Raw genomic sequence first — 19,417 nt, forward strand, 5'->3', positions numbered from 1 at the left:
TATTAGATTTTTATTAAAATATAATACGCAAGTGTCACGTGTTTAAATGATCTGGGAGGAGGACTAGGCGGCTCGAGAATGAATATGAGTGAAAAGTGAGATCACAAAAGAGGTTCCGGAAGAGCGAAGAAAGAGGGGATGTTTTGTTAATGGGAACAAGGAACTGTTTATAGCCGACTTTGGTTTCCACCAGTCCCACAATAGAGGCTTTGTTCTTCTTGATAAGCTCCCGTCTTTCCCTCTGCTTCTCAATATTGTTCATCCCTGACGCCTTCGTAAAGACTATTTTACCATTATCTTGGAGAAAGATAAAGAAAGAAAGTTAAGGGTAAAATAGTCATTTTATTCGTTAATGAAAAAGTCTTTAGCAAAAACGAGCAATAGTTAATATAATTATCCTGATAAGAAACTTAATTCATATATTTCTCATATCATTAATAATAAATAAATAAATAATAGGTCTTCCACTGGGATCCATGCGGGAATTATAACGATAAGATATTATTATCGTGTACTTCCATCGGACGGCTGGTGGTGCCCACGGATCTACCATGATTTGCGGGACCCAATCAGCGCACGCTCAAACAACTACTATACAGCGCCCGCAGGTACACCGTATCACTTGACCGTGTCAACACTCCCCGTATATCCAATAAATTACAAAAAATGCCATTTTGCGGAGACCCGCGACTTCCGCTCTTTTTTTAAAAAATAAATAAATAAATAATCCGTCCTTTACTAAGTCCCCTTGTTTTATTTAATATTCCATCCTAAACGTATGCATCCCTTTCGTCCTACCCATCTCCTATTACGCCACCTGTCAGTCAAAGTATAATTCATTTAAAATTTAAGTGAAATTTAATGCCATGGGAGGAGTATAGTCGTGTGTGGATGTAAATTAATTTTCACCGCAATTTAATTTTACGTTATTATCATCTTTGTGCCGAGAAGACACGTGTCGGAGTGTAAGAGTACTGTGAGATTCTATGATAGAACGAGTTTTGCAGCGGATCGGTATACGGACCCGGTAAAAAGCCGAGAGCTATTTCTCGAGATAGAGAGAGAGAGAGAGAGAGAGAGAGAGAGGAGAGAGAAGACATGTGTAGCTCTCAGGCGAGCGATGCGTGGAAGCCGCGGTGGAAGGTTTGGGCATGGCGGATCGAACCCCCTCTCCTACAAAAACCCTAGCCCTAACCCTAACTCTAACCCCAACCCAACCCCGCCCACCGACTCGCACGATCTCGATCTCAGCTTGATCATCTGGACCCTTCTTCCACGAGGTTTCCCTGATCTCGATCGGGTCCTACTTCGCCCGCATTGTTGTTTTTCTTGGAATTTTCGACGATTTGAAGGTTATTTATTGGGGTTTTTCTTGTAGGGGAATTTGGAGATGGCGGAGGCGCCGAAGCTGCTCTACATTGTGGTGGTGGACGAGGAAGAGGAGAAAAGAGGAGGAGGAGGAGGATATGGGAAGGAGGAGAACGCGTCGTTTCGGTACACGCGTCCGGTGCTGCAGAGCGCGCTGCAGCTCATGGGATGCAAGGCGCGTCATGCCTTTAAGGTGCGGTTTTGGTAAACAAGATTCGATTTTAATGAGATCTGATACGGATGTGTTGGTTAGGTTATGTTTCCTAGAGTCCTGCTTCGATCTCGGTCTTTCTTATCCTTTTGGTGGTGTTTTCTTCTTGAAATGGATGCATGCATGCGCGTAATTTTGGTCGCCTTTCCTTTTTCCGTCAAAATTGGCATATTCTTGCCTATTACACCTTGGAAACTGCTGCTCATCTGGTGAGGCCTGATATGATGGATTAATTGACGAATTTTGCAATTTAATTGTTCTTTTTTCATAGTTGTGGTTCTTTCAATTTTGTAAAGTCTGTTTCTTGAATTAATTCTTTACCGTTGGTTACTTAAAAAGTCTTCTATCACTTACTTGGGTTTTAAGTTGGCTTTTTTATTCTTGCAGATTAGCAGAAGGGTGTTCGAAGTGGTGAGAAATGAATACTCAGATAATGGATCGCCTGCTCATATGGCAAAAACACATCCATGGGCTACTTCATCTGAAAGGGAAAACGAACCTGAAGAAACTAGTATCCTGGGTCATGTAGAGCACTTAAATCAAGAGAACATAGAGACAAATAGTTCAGTACAATTTGAACTGTACAAAAGACAAACTACTGTTGTTATTACAAGGGAGGGCTTCTTAGATGTTGTTTGCGATGCTCTATCATTGTATAAGTATGTGGGTCCCAATCAAAGAGCTGACTTGCTTCTGGCATGCAGGTAACACCGTTTTCCCTTTTCTTCTAATCTTTCAAGTAGGTACATAATCGAGATCTTCTTTATTTATGATATATATATTATATATAATTGTAGGTTCAGGATAAATGTTGTAGAATTCCCTTTTCTTGTCTAGTTTTCTCAAAGAGATTTATCTTGCAGTACAAAAGTTCCTGAATTCTTTTTTGGTCAAATGGCTAATTATATGATGCGCACCTTGTACATTCTATTTCGGGATTTATGATGCCCTGTAGTATTTGGTCTCATCTGACATGATATCTCTCGGGCTCTGTTCTTTACCTTAAGCATCCATTGATTCCATTCAATGCAACCTTCAGAATAGAAGCAACATACCTATCTAGATACAAGTGTTTCTATGTCCTCTACTCCTGTTATTCTTATACCTTTGATACTGAAATTATTGCATCTTGATTTTCTGATTTTGAACTTTTTGATCATGAAGCATGATTACTCTTGTTCTACAGAGCTTTCATTTAATCTTAAGAATTAGATGAAATTAAGCGACAAATTGAGTACCTCTTAATTTTTCCAGTCCTGCTCTAGTTCTCTATGTTGTATTCTCATAACTCTTGTTAACAATAGTTCAAGTTAACAGAAGTACTCAAATAATCTCAGTGCATTACACTACTATGTCTTGTTTTTGTTTGTTTATTTACACATTTTATTTTCATTTTACATACTTCTAAAGTTTCAAGTTTCATATACTAGAGTAAACAGGATACAGATACTTGCGTATGTACTTGTCTAGTTTATATAGGAATACTATCACCGCCTTTTAGAACTATTTCTTTTTATTCTCATGGTTATTTCTCCTGTTGTACTTTGACATTACTTATTTGCTCCTTTCTTGTGAGTTTGATTACATTAGATACTAGCCTGGTTCCATTTCAGCTGTTAATTTTGCTGCTAGTATGTCAAGAGTCAAGACTTGTTAATTTTGCTGTTAGTATTCTCATGGTTAGTTTTTTTCTCATCTTAAAACTTATCCTTTTTCTTTGTCTTTTGGCTCTAGAATTCGAGAAAGAAAGGGATCAGTGACAATCCTTTTGTGTGGCACAAGTGGATGTGGCAAGTCTACTCTGTCTGCTTTGCTGGTACTTGAGCTTTCGCTTTTTTCAATGCAGTGTTAGGCATAAATATATTTCTATGCTTTTCTTTGTGATTGATTATCTTTGAGCATGCTTTTCCATTTAGTGAATGCCGCTTTTGGAACTTTGGTCGAACTAAAGTAGATGTACTGATGTAGTACTACTTATGGTCTAGTAGCTTGTAAATGGCTCCTTTAGATTCTCGATAAGCTGATACAGTCTGCAGTTTAGTCTATAAGCCCCATGGTTTTCATTCTGAATCATAATACTTCTCCTGATGTTATGGTCCAGAAAAACCTATTCAACTTTTTGCTGCTTAGTCCGATTCCTTCATAAGTTTTGGTTGATTCAACTTTCACAGGGAAGCAGATTGGGCGTCACGACTGTAGTTTCTACTGATTCAATACGACACATGATGAGGAGTTTTGTAGATGAGAAACAAAATCCCCTTCTTTGGGCTTCAACATATCATGCAGGGGAACACCTAGATCCAGTAGCAGTTGCCCACGCAAAGGCTAAACGAAAAGCAAAGAAACTTGCTGTTATTTCACATTCAAGTATCAAAGAAGATTTAGACAGAGATTCAAATGAGAAGTCCGCAGATCTAGTTCCTAGAACCGAGGTGATTGGCAAAAAGCAAATGGCCATCGAGGGATTTAAAGCACAAAGTGAGATGGTTATCGACAGTCTCGATAGGTTGATTACTGCATGGGAAGATCGAAAAGAATCTGTAGTTGTTGAGGGTGTCCATTTAAGCCTCAATTTCGTGGTGGGTATTCATGAAGGAGTACTTAATTTTTCTAGTTCTCATTTCCTTGTAAGTGTTCTTTTAATTGTTGAAATTTGGTAAGCTAAAATTTCTATTCTTGAATTTACTATGATTAGGTATGATCTCATTGAATGGCCATTTGTGCATGAACTTTCTATACTTCTCATCTTAAAGTTTCTCTTCTTTTAAAGAAACTGATTTCCTTTTTCATATTTGTTAGATGGGGCTAATGAAGAAACATCCATCAATAATACCTTTCATGATATACATTACAAATGAGGATAAGCACACAGAACGATTCGCGGTGCGTGCAAAGTACATGACACTAGATCCGGCAAAAAATAAGTATGTTAAATACATCCGCAACATCAGAACTATCCAGGAGTATCTTTGCAACCGCGCTGACAAGCATCTGGTGCCTAAAATAAACAACACAAATGTTGACCGGAGCGTGGCAGCTATCCATGCCACAGTTTTTAGCTGCCTTCGTAGGCGAGAGACTGGAGAACAGCTCTATGACCCAACTACAAATACTGTTGTTGTAATCAATGAGGAGTACAGGAACCAGTGTGCTGCTAATTCTCTGAGTTCTAAGGGTATGTTTCAGCTAATTCAGAGGAAAGGGTCCTCGAGGCATTTGATGGCTCTCCTTAATATAGATGGGTCTGTTGCCAAGGCTTGGCCTGTTGAGTCTGTTGATGGTAATAGGAAGCCCACCTTTGGAAATGGCAGCGAGAAATGCTTAGGCAATCCCATGTATGGTCCTTTACTAATTGGAAAGGCTGAACCAGTCAATCTTCAATTTGGTAATTTTGGAATAAGTGCTTGGCCTAGTGACACAGGTGGTACTAGTCACACTGGAAGTGTTGATGACTCGAGAGCTGATGGTACTGACACTGGTAGTAAATATTATTCCTCCTGTTGTAGCTCACCAAAGATGTCAGACGGACCTTCTAAAGAGGTAAGTCTTAATCTTTTGGCTTTGGTATGACACTGATTTTCTGAAGGAGCTTGCATCTTGCCACTGATGCTATGCATAAGATTGTCAAAGGTTTTCTAGATTTGAGTGTATTTTTGTGATAGGATTTCAGAATGCAACTACTCATTCAGCATATTGTTTAATATCATCCAGTGTAGCTTCAGAATAATTTAGTTTGTAGGATTTGGAGTATCGGGAACCATTGATTGTATGCTGTTTGCAATCTGTTCACTTTTTTCAGATCTGCAAAATTTCTGTAATTCTCTGCATTTAGATTAGATACTACTTGTCAGCCTTCACAGAGTGCTTAGCTTCCTCCTCTTATAAATTTATTCTGATATGCAAGGTCTTTCATCTAGATTATTGTCAAATCTTTTTGTAATCTTTGTTGAATTGGCAATCCCCTTAGAATTTTGTTGTTTAATGTATGTCATTTATAACTTTTAGCTCAAGGAGGAGTTATCAGTGTCTGGCAGTGAAGAAGAAGCTGATGACCCACATGATTTGGATAGTGATGACGATCTAAGTGATGTAGGCAGCAAGGAGATCCTAGAGGAGGTAAGAATGTGTAGGAGAACTTCTCCTTTTCTAAGTTCCTTTGTGGGAAGACAATTTGCTTCCATCTCTGATTTCTTATATTGCTATATTCTACGTTTGGCCATTGTCACATAAAAGATTTTGTGCCCCATCTTAGGTTCTGAATGTAGTGTATTGAAATAGAAATCTTATATATGACTGATCATGCTCTTGGCTAGATGTTACAAAAGCATAACGGCCTCCTTGTTCATTCTGCAGATCGATCCTATATTATTATAACAACTTTTCTCTAAATAAGGAAAACTGGAAAGCATTCTAACAACTGTTCTAATTTCTCTTTTCAGAATATTTATGGTTAAATCCACCCTTTTCTTTGGCTGGTGTGATATTTGTTTGCTAGTTCAGTCTTCAAATGAACCTTTACTTATACTACGATTAAACGTCATATAAAGCATTATAAGAAGATCCAAAGAGGATTTCATGAAATACGCGCAAGAGAACAGAAAGAAAATTACTTACCGTTGTACTCCCTATAACAAAACATGTGTTTATATCGTTGGAATGCTGATTGAACGCTCTTAGTTGAAGAAAAGTAACTGAGTTAGTTATTTCCAACTTTTGGGTATGTTTTTGCAGATGGAAGGCTCTGTTGATGAAGACTCAACAAAGTCTGATGAGGAATATGAAGATTTGGCCATGCGAGATGGTGTAGAGAATGGTTACTGGTCTGATGACGATGCGGATCCGATCAGTCTAAATAGTTCACCAGACAAAGAGATGTTGCCAACTGGGGAAAATGATAATGTGACAGAAAAGTACCAACACAACCTGGATCTCTTCCTGAAGATGAGTGAGTGTGCCGTCGATCCATCATGCGCTCTCTCCCTCATCTCCAACAGTGACGATGCTAAAACAAAGAAACGGTCCTTGAGCGACTCCCTCTGGTTACAGGAGCGGCCGCAGAGCTACCAGTTCTAGTCGACTCTGTCTCCTTGTACAGTCTCTCCAGTCTTCCGGTAGCTCCTCAGGTACATACATCACTGAGGATTTTGCAAGCTAAGCTCTGAAAGCCTGGGGTTACAGCTATCTTTTTTTAGTTTTTGTTTGTCGACTTTGAAGTGACTCAGATGGCATTGTGCACCTTATGCGTATGTATTCTTTCTTTGATCGTTTAGTCCCTTCTCCAGAGTATCTTTTTGACCTCGTCCAGCATCTTGAGAAAGAAAAAAGGGTGTGGTGGATTCTGAGCATATTTTTCTTATCCGAGAATATCCTCTTTTTGTTAGGCTGTTGCTTATGGTTGGAGAATCTTGGCTGCTAAGCATAAAATTGTACTTCTAAAGTTGCGGTTTGTGAAGCTTCAGTAGTCTTGTGGTTCTCTTTCCATTCCTTTATCCTTACAAGGGTAGGCCTTGAAGAGTGAATTGTTATTAGACTTTATATAGAAGATGTTTAGAATATCTGTAAAGAAATTGTTGAATTAGTCTAGGGGACTGGGGATGGTATGTTTTGAGATTGAACCTGTCACTAAAAGAGATTCAAAGTTGAGAAGAAAACAATGTCACCACTTTTTTTGATCTTCTGCATATCTACATCATCTTATTCCGCTAAACTTAAATCACAACGCAAAGAAATCCGACCTTGAAAGCCATCTCTAGTCTATTTTTTCTCCTCCATCTATCTTTCTTCGTCCAACAACATGATCCTAAACCCTCGTTTCTCTCATTCCATCTTATCAAGATCAAAATTCCACGGCAAAAGAAAGGTCGGTAAAGAGGTTGAGGATGGGATCGGATCCCTAGGCGGGCTTGGAGGCCTAACATCTGTGGAGGAGGTTAATGAAGAAGGATGTAATGGAGGAGCGGCGACCAAGAGATGGGTGCCATTGGGGAGGGAGAGTGCGACGGTGCGCGGAGGAATAGCAATACCTCGAGATGAAGACGGCAGGGTTCGTCGGAGGAAAAGAAAGGATGGGAAGAAAGAGAGAATCACAAGGGGAAGGGGAGAAGAGGGATCCAAAAACTCCATCTTCTAAGATAAGTCATACAATTTTTCTATGTAAATGGTGATAATGGTGTAAACATTCGGACAATTGACACAGCAAAAAATTGAAGTGCAAAAGAATGCATATGTTGCTAAAAGAAAAAAAAAATTAAAAATGCACTTCCAGAGGCGAACAAATTAATTCACAAGCAAAAAGAAAAGAAGGAAAAATACAAACAGTACACTGAACATATAACTGTCGTTAACCGGTTTTCACTTTCATCTTTACAGGATTTCATGAACATTATACACAACCAGGGACATACATCTACAGTTTTGCTTTACTTGCCAACGTTCTAAACCTGAAAACCGTTCTAATTGCTCGTAGGTAGCCTCAGCTGTTAATTAAAATACAGGTAGGAATATACACTAGGAGAACCAGCAAAATTCTTATTTCCAGAGGCCCTTCTTTATTTATATCAAGGCCATGCAAACTTGTAACTTTCCCCCTGTTTATGCTGAAAAGGAGAACCAAAGAGCTCGTAAGTAGCCTCACTATCTGTACATGTATCATCTCATTAACTAGCACGGCAGTATCATGTCGAGTATGATGACAGCCCAATTCGCCTCTCTGCAGAAAGAACATACATTCTTACTAAACTTACAACATTCCCTGTTAGTGCACCATATAATAGGGACATTAGGTTGATAATTTTAGCTAATGCTTTACCTCCAGCAGCAATAAGCTTCTCAACACGGGCCACAATATGTTTTCCGTATGTATACCTTTTCAATGCATTCAAGTGAACCTTGATGCGTGAGAGTATTAACTCACGGTTTTGGTCATCACAGGTTTCAAGAACTTTTTGCACAACATAGTTTGCAAACTGATCTTTCATCATCACCTGTCAGTTCATCAGGAAAACAAAAGGATAAAAGAGAATCAAAATTGAAAATTCTATTCATTAGATGTGGACAAACTAACACCAAAACTCAGCTTCAGCATCTAATAAGAGCATGAGGAGCAGCTTTATAAAGATATTATATACTAATAATTAGATAGATCCAGTCCTAACCAAAATTGCATTAACACACAAGTTGCAGAATTAATGCTTACACTATTCACTGATAGTGGCCTCTTAAAGTGTCTACCTAGAGGTTAACAAGCTTAATGCCGCTACAACATCTTCCTTACAAGTGGCATGCAAGTATCTAAAGTATATTACAGTAGAATTCTGTAGCCTCAATAGTGAGCAAGAATTTACAGTCACAATAAAAAATTACAAACTAACTATATGCGTGTGTATAAATGTGTGTGTGTATGTGTATATATGTATAAAGAGCATGATAACTAGTGAGAGAGAGAGAGAGAGAGAGAGAGAGAGAGGTGCATTGCATTATCGAAGAGCCGTATATTCTTCTTGCTGATCAACGATGGTCACAATACCAGGCAACCCCATCCAATTAGTGGGGCGCCACACCTGTCAAGCCAAATCCTATCTAATTTCTTTTAGAGTAACACTGATCTAATGTACTTAGTCTATACTTCAAATGGTCGTAAACCCATCATCAACAAGTAAAAAGTGTTCCAATGCACAAAGATACTGCCGCTGCAGGCTCTAAAGCGTACATACATGCATAGTCCTGATGATACATATGGTGGTGAGATCATTCCATCTACATTTGTTGAGGAAAGTCAACAAGACATAAGGAGTAAAGACAGAGAAACTGAGGATATATATACATATCAGCGACGTCGTTAGGAGATGCATTTTGGTTCCTATGATTATGGTACATCGAGTATTTATTATTTGGAGCCATCACAAGATCCATATACTAGTTATTATCCTCAGTATCCTTAGTATTCTCAGGCACAAGATCCAAATGCTGATTATTATCCTCCTCAAACGCAAATCACACAACAAGATCCATACAATATGACTAGTATGGAGCATCAGGTCCCAGACATCAATATTTATAAACTTATGGTGATTATGATGATGAAGACTATAGAAATTTACGAGAACCAACTCGGTATTCAACAAAGTTTTAAATTTTGAGTAAGTTAATACATTTTTTTAAGTTTTTAGACTTCATATGTGAGTAATTTTTGTTTTCTTTTTTTTATTTTTTATTTTTAAATTTTCTGCATTTTAAAATAATATTTAGAATTTTATATAATTAAAAAATAGTCCGATCCGATACGAACGGCCGATACGTATCGTTTTTCTAGACAGCCGATACCGATCCCGATACTAGGAACCTTGGTGCCAAGGTGGGCTAGCATTTTTAATATGTAAAAAATAAAAAATAAATATAAATAACATAATATATATGATAGCATGTATAAATTTTTTGATAATGTAATTAACAACCATAATAATAAAAGATCACAATTCACAAATATATTTATATATAATATATATAAGTATATAACTATATGTATGTATATATATTTGTATATAATTATATGTGTGTATGTGTACCTTATTAATGTATCTACTGTTAATGGTGCATGACAGCTAGTGAGAGGTGGGTGTATAAGTGTATGAGCTAGAGTGATCTAACAATTAGAGTGAAAATGGTCCCCTGTGTAGAGAGAGAAAGAAAAGGAGGAGAAGAATAACGAGGAAAAGGAGAAGGAGAAAAGGAAGTCTTCGTCCTCTCCTTGAGCATGCCACCACTCGCCTTACACTGGTGCCCTCTGGCTTAGCGATGCAGCACAAGCAGGAGAATAAGAAATCCCTCTCTTCCTCTCCTAGTGCACGTGATCACCCGTCTTGCACCCATGCCTTTTGGCTTAGCGGGGCAGCCCACCAAAAAGCAGCCGCCAAAAACGTCTTTCAATATAGTAGTTTTCATAGGTGCGATAGGTGAGCTTTACTACTAACCTATACCATCGGAAATAACAAATTATGCATTTTATATGCACATACACCCAAATCCATGTGAAGGTAAAACCAACAATGAACAAAGCTGCCATCTATGTCAATATGGAGCACAAGAGGAAACTAAGTGGTTAATGTTGCAGAATATCAAACTTCTCCGGATACTTTGGACCTAATAGAGCACAATTAAGAGATAATAATCTCCAAGAGAACTAATAGATATTTATGGACAGCTGATATCTGACATCAGCCTTCTATAAATTAATGCTACTCTACATACAAACATTAGATGATAGTCCCTCAAAAATTATTTCATACATATATCAGATCTTGTAGTGGTCACTCAAAAAATTAGGCCCATGCATGCAAACTTAAGCTCTCTAAAAAAATTATTAATGATATGGGTATCTCAGATATGTGTTGCATAACAATCACTTGAAGATCTTTCCAAATAGTTTTATTAGACACATACACTGACCAGGTCTTCATGCATACGGACGTAAAGATTTCCTCAGTAACGGTATGCCTTCATAAATCATGACAATGTCAAAGCTTACACTGGTACATGTTTTAAATAAAAATTGTAAGACTTACCTGTAATGGGTCATTTTCATCAGTTAAACCAATCATCTCATTAATAAGGAGTTGGCGTTCATCTGGTGTACCATAAGTCAGGCACTTCTCAATGACATTGGAAGCAAATTTCTGTTGGCTCATTTTCACTATCTGTCCAGCAAGCTTGTTGACGATAGTAGCTCGTTCTCCTGGTTTTCCATGTCGGAGAACATGCTAATATAACATGCAAGATATTTTAGTTAGCTAACTACAAAGATCAAAATAATATAAAAGATAGAAATGTAATGGTTATATATATGTGTGATTGAATTGAGAAACCAAAAAAATGAAAGCAATAAGACCGGAAAAGGCAGGAACTACCATTAGGGAGAAAGCTTGGACAATGATATCATAAGCATCAAAATCGTGTCAATAAGTAACTTTTGTACATCAAGTAACTTTTGATTTATCTTGCATAATCCATAACAGTACTAAATTCATCAAGTGACAAAAAGCCAGCATGACAATTAATTTAGGGTATAAATATGCAACTTTAATATGATAAAGTTTCCAACCTAAGTCTTACTTATGCTTCTGACTTAGTTTCAGGGTATCTGGGAAGAACTAAAAATGAAGTCATCACTGGGAAGGAAAAATTAGTTCCTCTTCAGAACAGCAAATGGATTGGTTAAAGTTTAGACAATAACAAAAGTTAAAATCTTTGCATTCACCAAAAAACTCTCTTTCTGCATATCCTTTTTCTTCTTTCAACTACAAGGTATCCTCCTACAAGAATGTCATCCTCTAGTAACTCCCATAACAAACTACAGAAAAAGAAGGCAAGAGGAAAGAATAAGGTCGGTAACATCAAGCACAACCCTGCCGTTCTGGAGAATCTGCCTTGGTAACTGGATCCATGCTAACGCAGATCACACAGCAAACCTTACTAATTCACTAAGCCTTAATCATCACTATTAGAACAAAATTTGAGCAAACCCAAAATATAGAAACCAATTAAACATTGACTAAAATAATGTACAAGGTAATGAACATATAAGGGGTCAGAAGCAGAAGTTTACCTGAATAACGTAATTCCCATACTGGTCCTGCGCCAAAGTACAAACAGATTGCATGATCTCATCCATCATTATACTCTGCGTTTTTGGATCATCACAGTGCTCTAAGACCCTCTGGAAGTCATTAATTTTATAGACAAGTCAGAGAGAAACAACAATAGATCAGTAAAACAATATGAGCACATTTATAACAGGACGGAGGGCATAAGATGTAAATATAGCACCTGGATGACCCGGCAACCATATGGATGTGTGGAGAGTTGGACGACGTGCCCATAAAATGCTGATATGATAAATTGAATTCTTTCTTGAGGGACACATTCAATGCATTTCTGGATTACGTGGTTACCATTCTGATCACGAACACACTTCATGATTGATCCATCAAGTTCTAATACCATTTCTGTTTGTTGGTCTGCATCAACTACTTCTAAGGCCTGCATGGAAGTCAACCAATTCAGCCCCTATAAAGATGATATGCTTGAAATGTGACCAACTAAAACCATTGGCATAACATGATTCTTGATCACAAGACTACACACCGCAAATAGTCATGATGAGAGAAGCAACAACAAGAAAGTTAGATTTATCATGAAAATTGGATAGTAGGGACCACATCGAGAAAAGTAAAGGACATGAAAATGAAAATCATAATAAAACCATTAACTACATCACAGAATGACATGAATGTAATTATGATTTCAAGGGTACACAACCAGCATATATTGGTTACTAGCATAATTATTTTGCAACCAAGCAGTTTAAACTGATAACTAAATATATCAGTGCCACAGAGAGATATGCAACCAGAGCATTACGCAAATACACTGTCTCTATCAGTGAGCATACTGTACAGTATCTCTCAAATTGCTATGAGACAATAGAACTAAAGTTTCAAACTTTGCAATGAGAGCCACTTATACAAGATCAGTCAACTGCTGCAAAAAAAATGACAGAATATATTCATATATAACTGTCGCAACATCATAGTTATACAAACAGATAACAGAATAGATTCTCCAAAACAAGATCAGTCAACTGCTGCAAAAAAATGACAGAATATATTCATATATAACTGTCGCAACATCATAGTTATCATTCAAATTAATAAAAAGTATCGCCTTGGAACAAGGATTATGATCAAACCTTTTGAATCACTCTACAACCGTACATCTGAAGACTGAGCTGCAAAACATGGCCAGTGAGTTGACTTGCTAACTGTCTTCTCTGAGTTTCAGTACCGTGTTCAAAGAACTGTCAAGGACTCAACCGATTAAGAAATCCTAAATATGAGGTTATGCGCCTCAATTCTAAGAATAAGAAAGAGATAAAACTAACTTCTGACTTCCAAAATAAGAAAAGCTTAAGATGAGGTCTTGGATTCTAAGCATAAAAAGGACTAGTTCACCTTCTGTATGACATAATTTCCAAAAACGTCAGTCATCAAAACACGAGCTTGGGGAAGTATTTCAGGAAATATTTTGTTCTTTTCTTCAGAAGAAGCAATTTCAAGTTTCTGCTGTATAAATCGACTGCCATACTGATCCGCACTACATAGTAGAAGGGAAAAAGTTCATTCATCTGTTCATTATAACAGACAATGTAATAGCACAGAGTAAAATAAGGTGTCAAGGAATCAGCAAAATTTCACCTGAATTCAACTACATGACCTACAATATCCAATAATTCAAATGATTGAGTCTTGTTGTTCTTAAATTCTTCCAATAAAGACGATCCACTTTGCTCCATATGACCCGAATCCAGATTCCATAATCTGGATCCTCCAGCAGAACTTCTTGTCATAGAAGAAATACGAGATAGCCGTTCACTTTGCCTCGCAGGGCTTTCAGAAGGCAAAGAGGAAATGAAAGAGCTAGATATTTGACTTGCTGGATAAGGCATGCCAATCCCAAAACCATGACTATTTCCATAGAAGCCATGATCTAAACCACCGGATTTGCTCGAGAATGGCATCCCATATTGTAATTTCTGTTGTGCAAGCAATGCTTCTATATATGCTGTTTGATAATCAGGCAGATCCATATGTGCTGAACCAAGATATGTCCTTCCCAAAGAAGGACCCATGCTTGTAGCAGCAGCAGAATTTACTACGGAATCAGGAGATGTCTGAAAGTACTGAGCATACAATGGGTCCATAACTGGCACCTGAAAACCAGATCCAACTTGGTTTCCAGCTAAATTTAGGTATTGCCCTTCTACGCCACCTTGCAGAGTTCAGATAACGATAAGTTGGAACAGAAGCAGCAAATACCAAACAGGCATTACATGCAACAACACAGGGGGAAAGGGAGGGAGGGGAGAGAGAGAGAGAGAGAGAGAGAGAGAGAGAGAGAGAGAGAGAGAGAGAGAGAGAGAGAGAGAGAGAGAGAGTAAACCTGCATTCAGTTGATTGTTCAGTAGCTCCGGTAAGTAATCACTAGCATAAACCTTTGATTTGTATCCAGAGAAGTCAATATCAGGTGCATCACCATTTTGATTTTGGATAATAGATCCAGTCAAACTTGTTGACCTCAGAGAGGGCACTTTTTTATATGCATCAGAATATAAGGATTGCGTCGACAACTTGATTTTTCCGTCAGAAGTTAAATTCGGAACATCTATATTTGTCAAATTGCCATTGGGGGACAAATTGTTGTACCCCTGTGTCAAAATTGAATGTTCATTTGAATCACAGATTATTTTCTGCTTCAGAAATTGCCTGTCATCCTTGGGTGCATTAAAAAGCATATCTGGTTGATGGACAAAATCTTGAGAAAGATGGTTCTGCACCTGACTTTCTCCATCTGCCTTTTTATTTTCAGACAGGCTTAAGCTAGATATAGCTGATATAGTAGCTGTTATATCACTGCAGTCAGGGATACGAGTGGAAACACCACCTAAGTCATTTGATTTACCTTCAGTCTTTTTATCAATATCACCCATTCTGACTCCAACAGGAGGAAGGCAGGGGCTCGGAGACCTCCGAATCAGTTGAGGGTCAGGGGTTGTACTTCTCGATAGAGAAGAACTCAGAGCAGATGTGAAGGAATGGGAAATTGACGAACCCAGGCTTTGGACCCTAACAAGACTGGAAGAACTTGACCCAGATTGCAAGCCATTTACAAGCTCTGACTCATTATGAAACTGTGCATTATCAAAAGCTACACGACTAGCAGGGCGTGAAAGATGTCCAGATACGGAAGCAGGACGTATGAGCTCTTCCTGCAGGTAGGCATTACTTCATATGTGACTATAAATCTTAACCAGTGAGCAAGAAAGATTGCCAAGAAACAAAATAGACAAAAGATCGAAATTCAGATATTCTAAATATAGAGGAAAGAAAGCACACAACATTAAAAAAAGCAGAAAAGAAATCAATAGCCTAAAGTGCCGAATAGTGATTCTTAAATTGTAGTGACCGTTAATAGCCCCACTTCTCTCAATTTTGGCCGCTGCTGTTAGCGGCACTTTTTGCAACAAAGGCAATTAATACAATCTGTTCTGGTTATAAAAAAAAAATTGTAGTGACTGTTAAATCAAAAGAAACAAATAGAGGAGCTTGTTAATATGTGAAACTTGTAAATCCTGTCTGTATGAGGCATGAAAATGGTAAGCCAGAGAAGACTTAATTGACTAGATGACTAAAGAACTGAACAAGGTTTGCATAAATCGGCATGATCACAGTGGAGAACAAATAGGTCTGTGCAAGTCTATGACTAGCATCAATTGGTAGATAAACAATGTTAGTGCAGATATTTTAACCGAAAGCCTTATAAGGATGTGATATCACGTGAATCAGGTTATGTCACCATCGAGATGCAAGTATTTCAAATATAAAATATTTCCCTACTCTTCCCACACACAAAAAAAAGATTTCTTCTAATCTTATTCCTCCACAAATAACAAGACAGTGTTTCCATACATTAAGCAGAACTATCACTGGCAGATCCAGGCAAGGTGACATGCCTTCAAATCAATTAAGCAACAGATAGATATGTGTCTGGGAGAACAGAAGATGTTCATCACATGCGATAAATATGAGAATAATTAAGCTTCCCAGAACAATATCTATGTACTCCTTGATACATATAAATGGCTCATATGAAACAAGAAAGAACTAAAACCTATTAATTTTTTTCCCATATTTGGGACACATTCCTGTTACTTGCCCCTACTCCCCAATCTTCCTTTCATCCCCTTCCTATCCCTCTATCTTAGCCCCACTATTCTAATTATGCTCATACCAACTCACTCCTACCTATCTATTTTCTGGTCTACTTGTCAGACCAAAACTATCCCAACTGCCCACCTATTGCCTACAGTTTTTTAAAACCTCAAACATGATAGCTCATTTAAGTGATAGTTCTACAACAAATGCACTCGGGGGAGCCTGTTTCCCAATAAACAAAAATGTAGTAACCAAGGCCTTGTTTGGTTTCAGACTAAGCTCCGAACTTAATTAGTTAGTCTCATTTCTTAGTCTTGATTTTTTTCGAGAGTAAAAATGCATACTTTACGAACATGGCCCAAGGTTATAAACCTATACGACTTAGCACTGTACAAAAAGGCACCAGCATGGAAATTCCACCATCATTCAACCACCTAGCAGTAGGAAAAGGTCCATAATTTAAGTACAAAAAAGGCAAATATGCATACTTCCACAAGAAATAAAAATTTTCATGAAAAGAGAAGTGATTTAGCCACCTGCATCGCATCCGCAAAGCTCTTCCTCCTTGAACCCAGACCGACATCCGGCAAGCCAATAAGCCCATCATTACCCTTCTCCAGCCACTCAGACGATTGCTGGCGAGAAAGCTTCGTCTCCGCTCCTTTATTAACCGTTAGCATCTCATGCTCCCCTTTGCCCGTCAGTAATCCAGGCTGCAAGGAAAAGAGAGAGCCGCCGCTCCTATCACCCGATTCCGTCCTCTTCCTCCTATCGCCAATCCCTCCGTACGCCGATGTTCCGGCACGAGACCTTGCCATACGCCAATCCTCCTTGGATGCCATCGGAGGAGGCAGCCTAGGATTGAGGCGCTCGTGGGAATAGTAATAAGATAAATAATCAGGATGCGATAGCATTTCTTCCTCTGAAATCTTATCATCGACATCGCGACCATACCCAAATAAGCTCCCAAAAGCATTTTTTGAACCCTCTACTGTCGGGGGAGCGCTGCCGCTCCGAATAATATTAAGTTCCTCCTTATCAGGATCAAAGGCAGCTTTGTTCTGATGCTGATCCCAGATCAAAGCATCAACATCCCTCTCATAATCCTCGTAACTCCCATTCGTTAGGGTTGTCATCTTCAAAACCCTAATTTCCCACACACATAAACACACAAAAAGTAAAAAAAAATACATATATATTCACAAAAAACACCATGAAACTAAAAAAAGAAGTATAAAACAATAGACAAAAGACCAAAAACTCTCACCTTTAAGCGAGTTCTCTCATCCAAAACAAACCCCTCCAATAACCGAAATATTAGATATTTTTCCGATGAAATCGGTAATATTTAAACTGGAGGACCGGAATCGATGAACAAGCCCCGATAATTTGAACTACTCCTTCGCCATCCAATGGCGAAGTATTCTTATATTCCAATAGAGAGGGAGCGGGTAGGGGAACTAGGGTTTCTGAGAGCAGACCGAGATAGAAAGCGGGCTCGGAGATGGGAAAAAGGTAGAACTTAGAAGGATTGGCAGATGAGAGAGAGAGAGAGAGAGAGAGAGAGAAGAGGAAGGAAAGAAACCGCTGATGGTCGAATCAGGCGTTGGATTGATTGCGTTCGGAGGGAGATTTTGTCCGTTCGATCGGACTTGGACGGCTGCTGATCCTGGGTGGAGTTCACGCTTCGTGGGCCGAAGGCGGTATGCTCGTACGTAGCTTTTGCTTCTCGTGGAGGCGCGTTCCCACGTAGAGTACGGTGAAATCTGAGCCGTACATTGGATGATCAACCGCTCGTGGACGGGTGTAATTGGAGCGAATTTCGATCGGATAGTTATGTGTCGGTATCCATAATCCGACCCATTAAGAATCATATCATTTTGGATATGGTGGGCAGGATCCGATTACTGGGAAATTGTTCTTCTTCTTTCTTACTAATTAAAATTCATTTTATAAAGACCTTTAAATAGGTTTCTTTTTCCATAAAAAATCACTAACAAATCTAAACTACTTATTATTCTATAGATTTATTTATATGATACCGTTAAGAGAATTAATCAGGGGTTTGAATGGTATATATTAGTTATGTAGAATGTGGTAATAATAAGAGAAATTTATCAAAACCCTATATTATTGTAGCTTACGGACTTTTTTAAAAAATTTAAAAAAATCTAAAATATCCCTTATTTGATCTTTAAGTTTTGCTTCCCTTTTTATCTTTTACCTTAATCTTAAAAAATTTAGTATTGAGACCATTTTGCATCTTAAGTTAATTTAACTCATTTATATAATAACTAATAGTTAATAAAACTAACTTCAAGGTGGCTTTGAGATGAATAAAAATAAATATTCATATGATAGAATATAACTAATAATACTAAAGACAATATGTAGGGTGTTTATGATAAATTTTCCTAATAATAAATGTAGAGTGACTTAGGATATAATTTTGAGCCTTTTTTTTTTTTTGGGTAAGACTCAATCTAGAATATGACATTTATTTTATGAATAGTTATTTCTATGTTCACCTTAATTTAGAAAAGTACATTTGATTTGGCATAGAGTAAAGGTAAAGTATAAATAAGGAATAAAACTTACATACTATGCCTTGATTTAATATTTAAATTTAAATTTAAGTGTACTTATTTATATGTAAACTGTAGCTATACATTATTTTATTTTATTTGTGCAATGCATACTTATACATATGCAATAAAAATACTAGTGGTAAGAGAGAGCAATGAAAAAATTAAGTGAGAAAATTGGGTTGAAAATTACAAATTAAATTTTTGGTTTTTCTTTTTGTTTGTTTAAAGAAAGTTAGTAGACCAGAATGTTAATTAGAATGTTAATTAATGTCAAATGATTTGTTACAATTTAATACATAATTATAGGGGAAAGGATAGAACAAGCTCACATTTGGCTCAAATACATTTAAGAGCGAACAATAATAGAGAAACTAATAAGAAAATAAAAATACAAGCTCTCATGCTAAACTAAAGCAAAGAATGAGAGGTGCCCTAGAAACAAGACTTCCTATTGGGTGTCCATAAGTAGTATCACAAAGAAGAAT

The 19,417-nt window shown here is 37.7% G+C and overlaps 2 protein-coding genes across 3 annotated transcripts; one reads left to right on the top strand and one right to left on the bottom strand.

Annotated features, from left to right (window-relative positions):
- The first annotated feature begins 1,016 nt into the window (after positions 1 to 1,016).
- LOC140788236 (P-loop NTPase domain-containing protein LPA1) lies at positions 1,017 to 7,031 on the top strand. Of its 2 annotated transcripts, XM_073137415.1 has the most exons (8): positions 1,017 to 1,280; positions 1,379 to 1,561; positions 1,967 to 2,283; positions 3,314 to 3,395; positions 3,751 to 4,158; positions 4,379 to 5,119; positions 5,585 to 5,695; positions 6,311 to 7,031. In XM_073137415.1, exons 2-8 carry the CDS (start codon positions 1,391 to 1,393, stop codon positions 6,650 to 6,652), a joined length of 2,172 nt encoding a protein of 723 aa, XP_072993516.1. In that variant the 5' UTR covers positions 1,017 to 1,280; positions 1,379 to 1,390; the 3' UTR covers positions 6,653 to 7,031. The 2 variants fall into 2 exon arrangements, with proteins under 2 accessions (XP_072993516.1, XP_072993517.1); XM_073137416.1 differs by having other exon boundaries at positions 1,078 to 1,561.
- Positions 7,032 to 7,888: 857 nt separating this feature from the next.
- On the bottom strand, positions 7,889 to 17,884 carry LOC140788237 (pumilio homolog 1-like). The gene is made up of 11 exons (XM_073137417.1): positions 17,612 to 17,884; positions 16,881 to 17,490; positions 14,573 to 15,398; positions 13,828 to 14,284; positions 13,585 to 13,726; positions 13,323 to 13,430; positions 12,401 to 12,613; positions 12,180 to 12,290; positions 11,140 to 11,334; positions 8,388 to 8,562; positions 7,889 to 8,288 (listed from the first exon to the last, which is right to left on the bottom strand). Exons 2-11 carry the CDS (start codon positions 17,478 to 17,480, stop codon positions 8,254 to 8,256), a joined length of 2,862 nt encoding a protein of 953 aa, XP_072993518.1. The 5' UTR covers positions 17,481 to 17,490; positions 17,612 to 17,884; the 3' UTR covers positions 7,889 to 8,253.
- Positions 17,885 to 19,417: the final 1,533 nt, after the last annotated feature.

This window comes from Typha latifolia, chromosome 5 (assembly GCF_019914945.1).
Source record: "Typha latifolia isolate L0001 chromosome 5, TyphaL0001v2, whole genome shotgun sequence".
In the NCBI taxonomy this organism is placed as follows: Eukaryota; Viridiplantae; Streptophyta; class Magnoliopsida; order Poales; family Typhaceae; genus Typha; species Typha latifolia.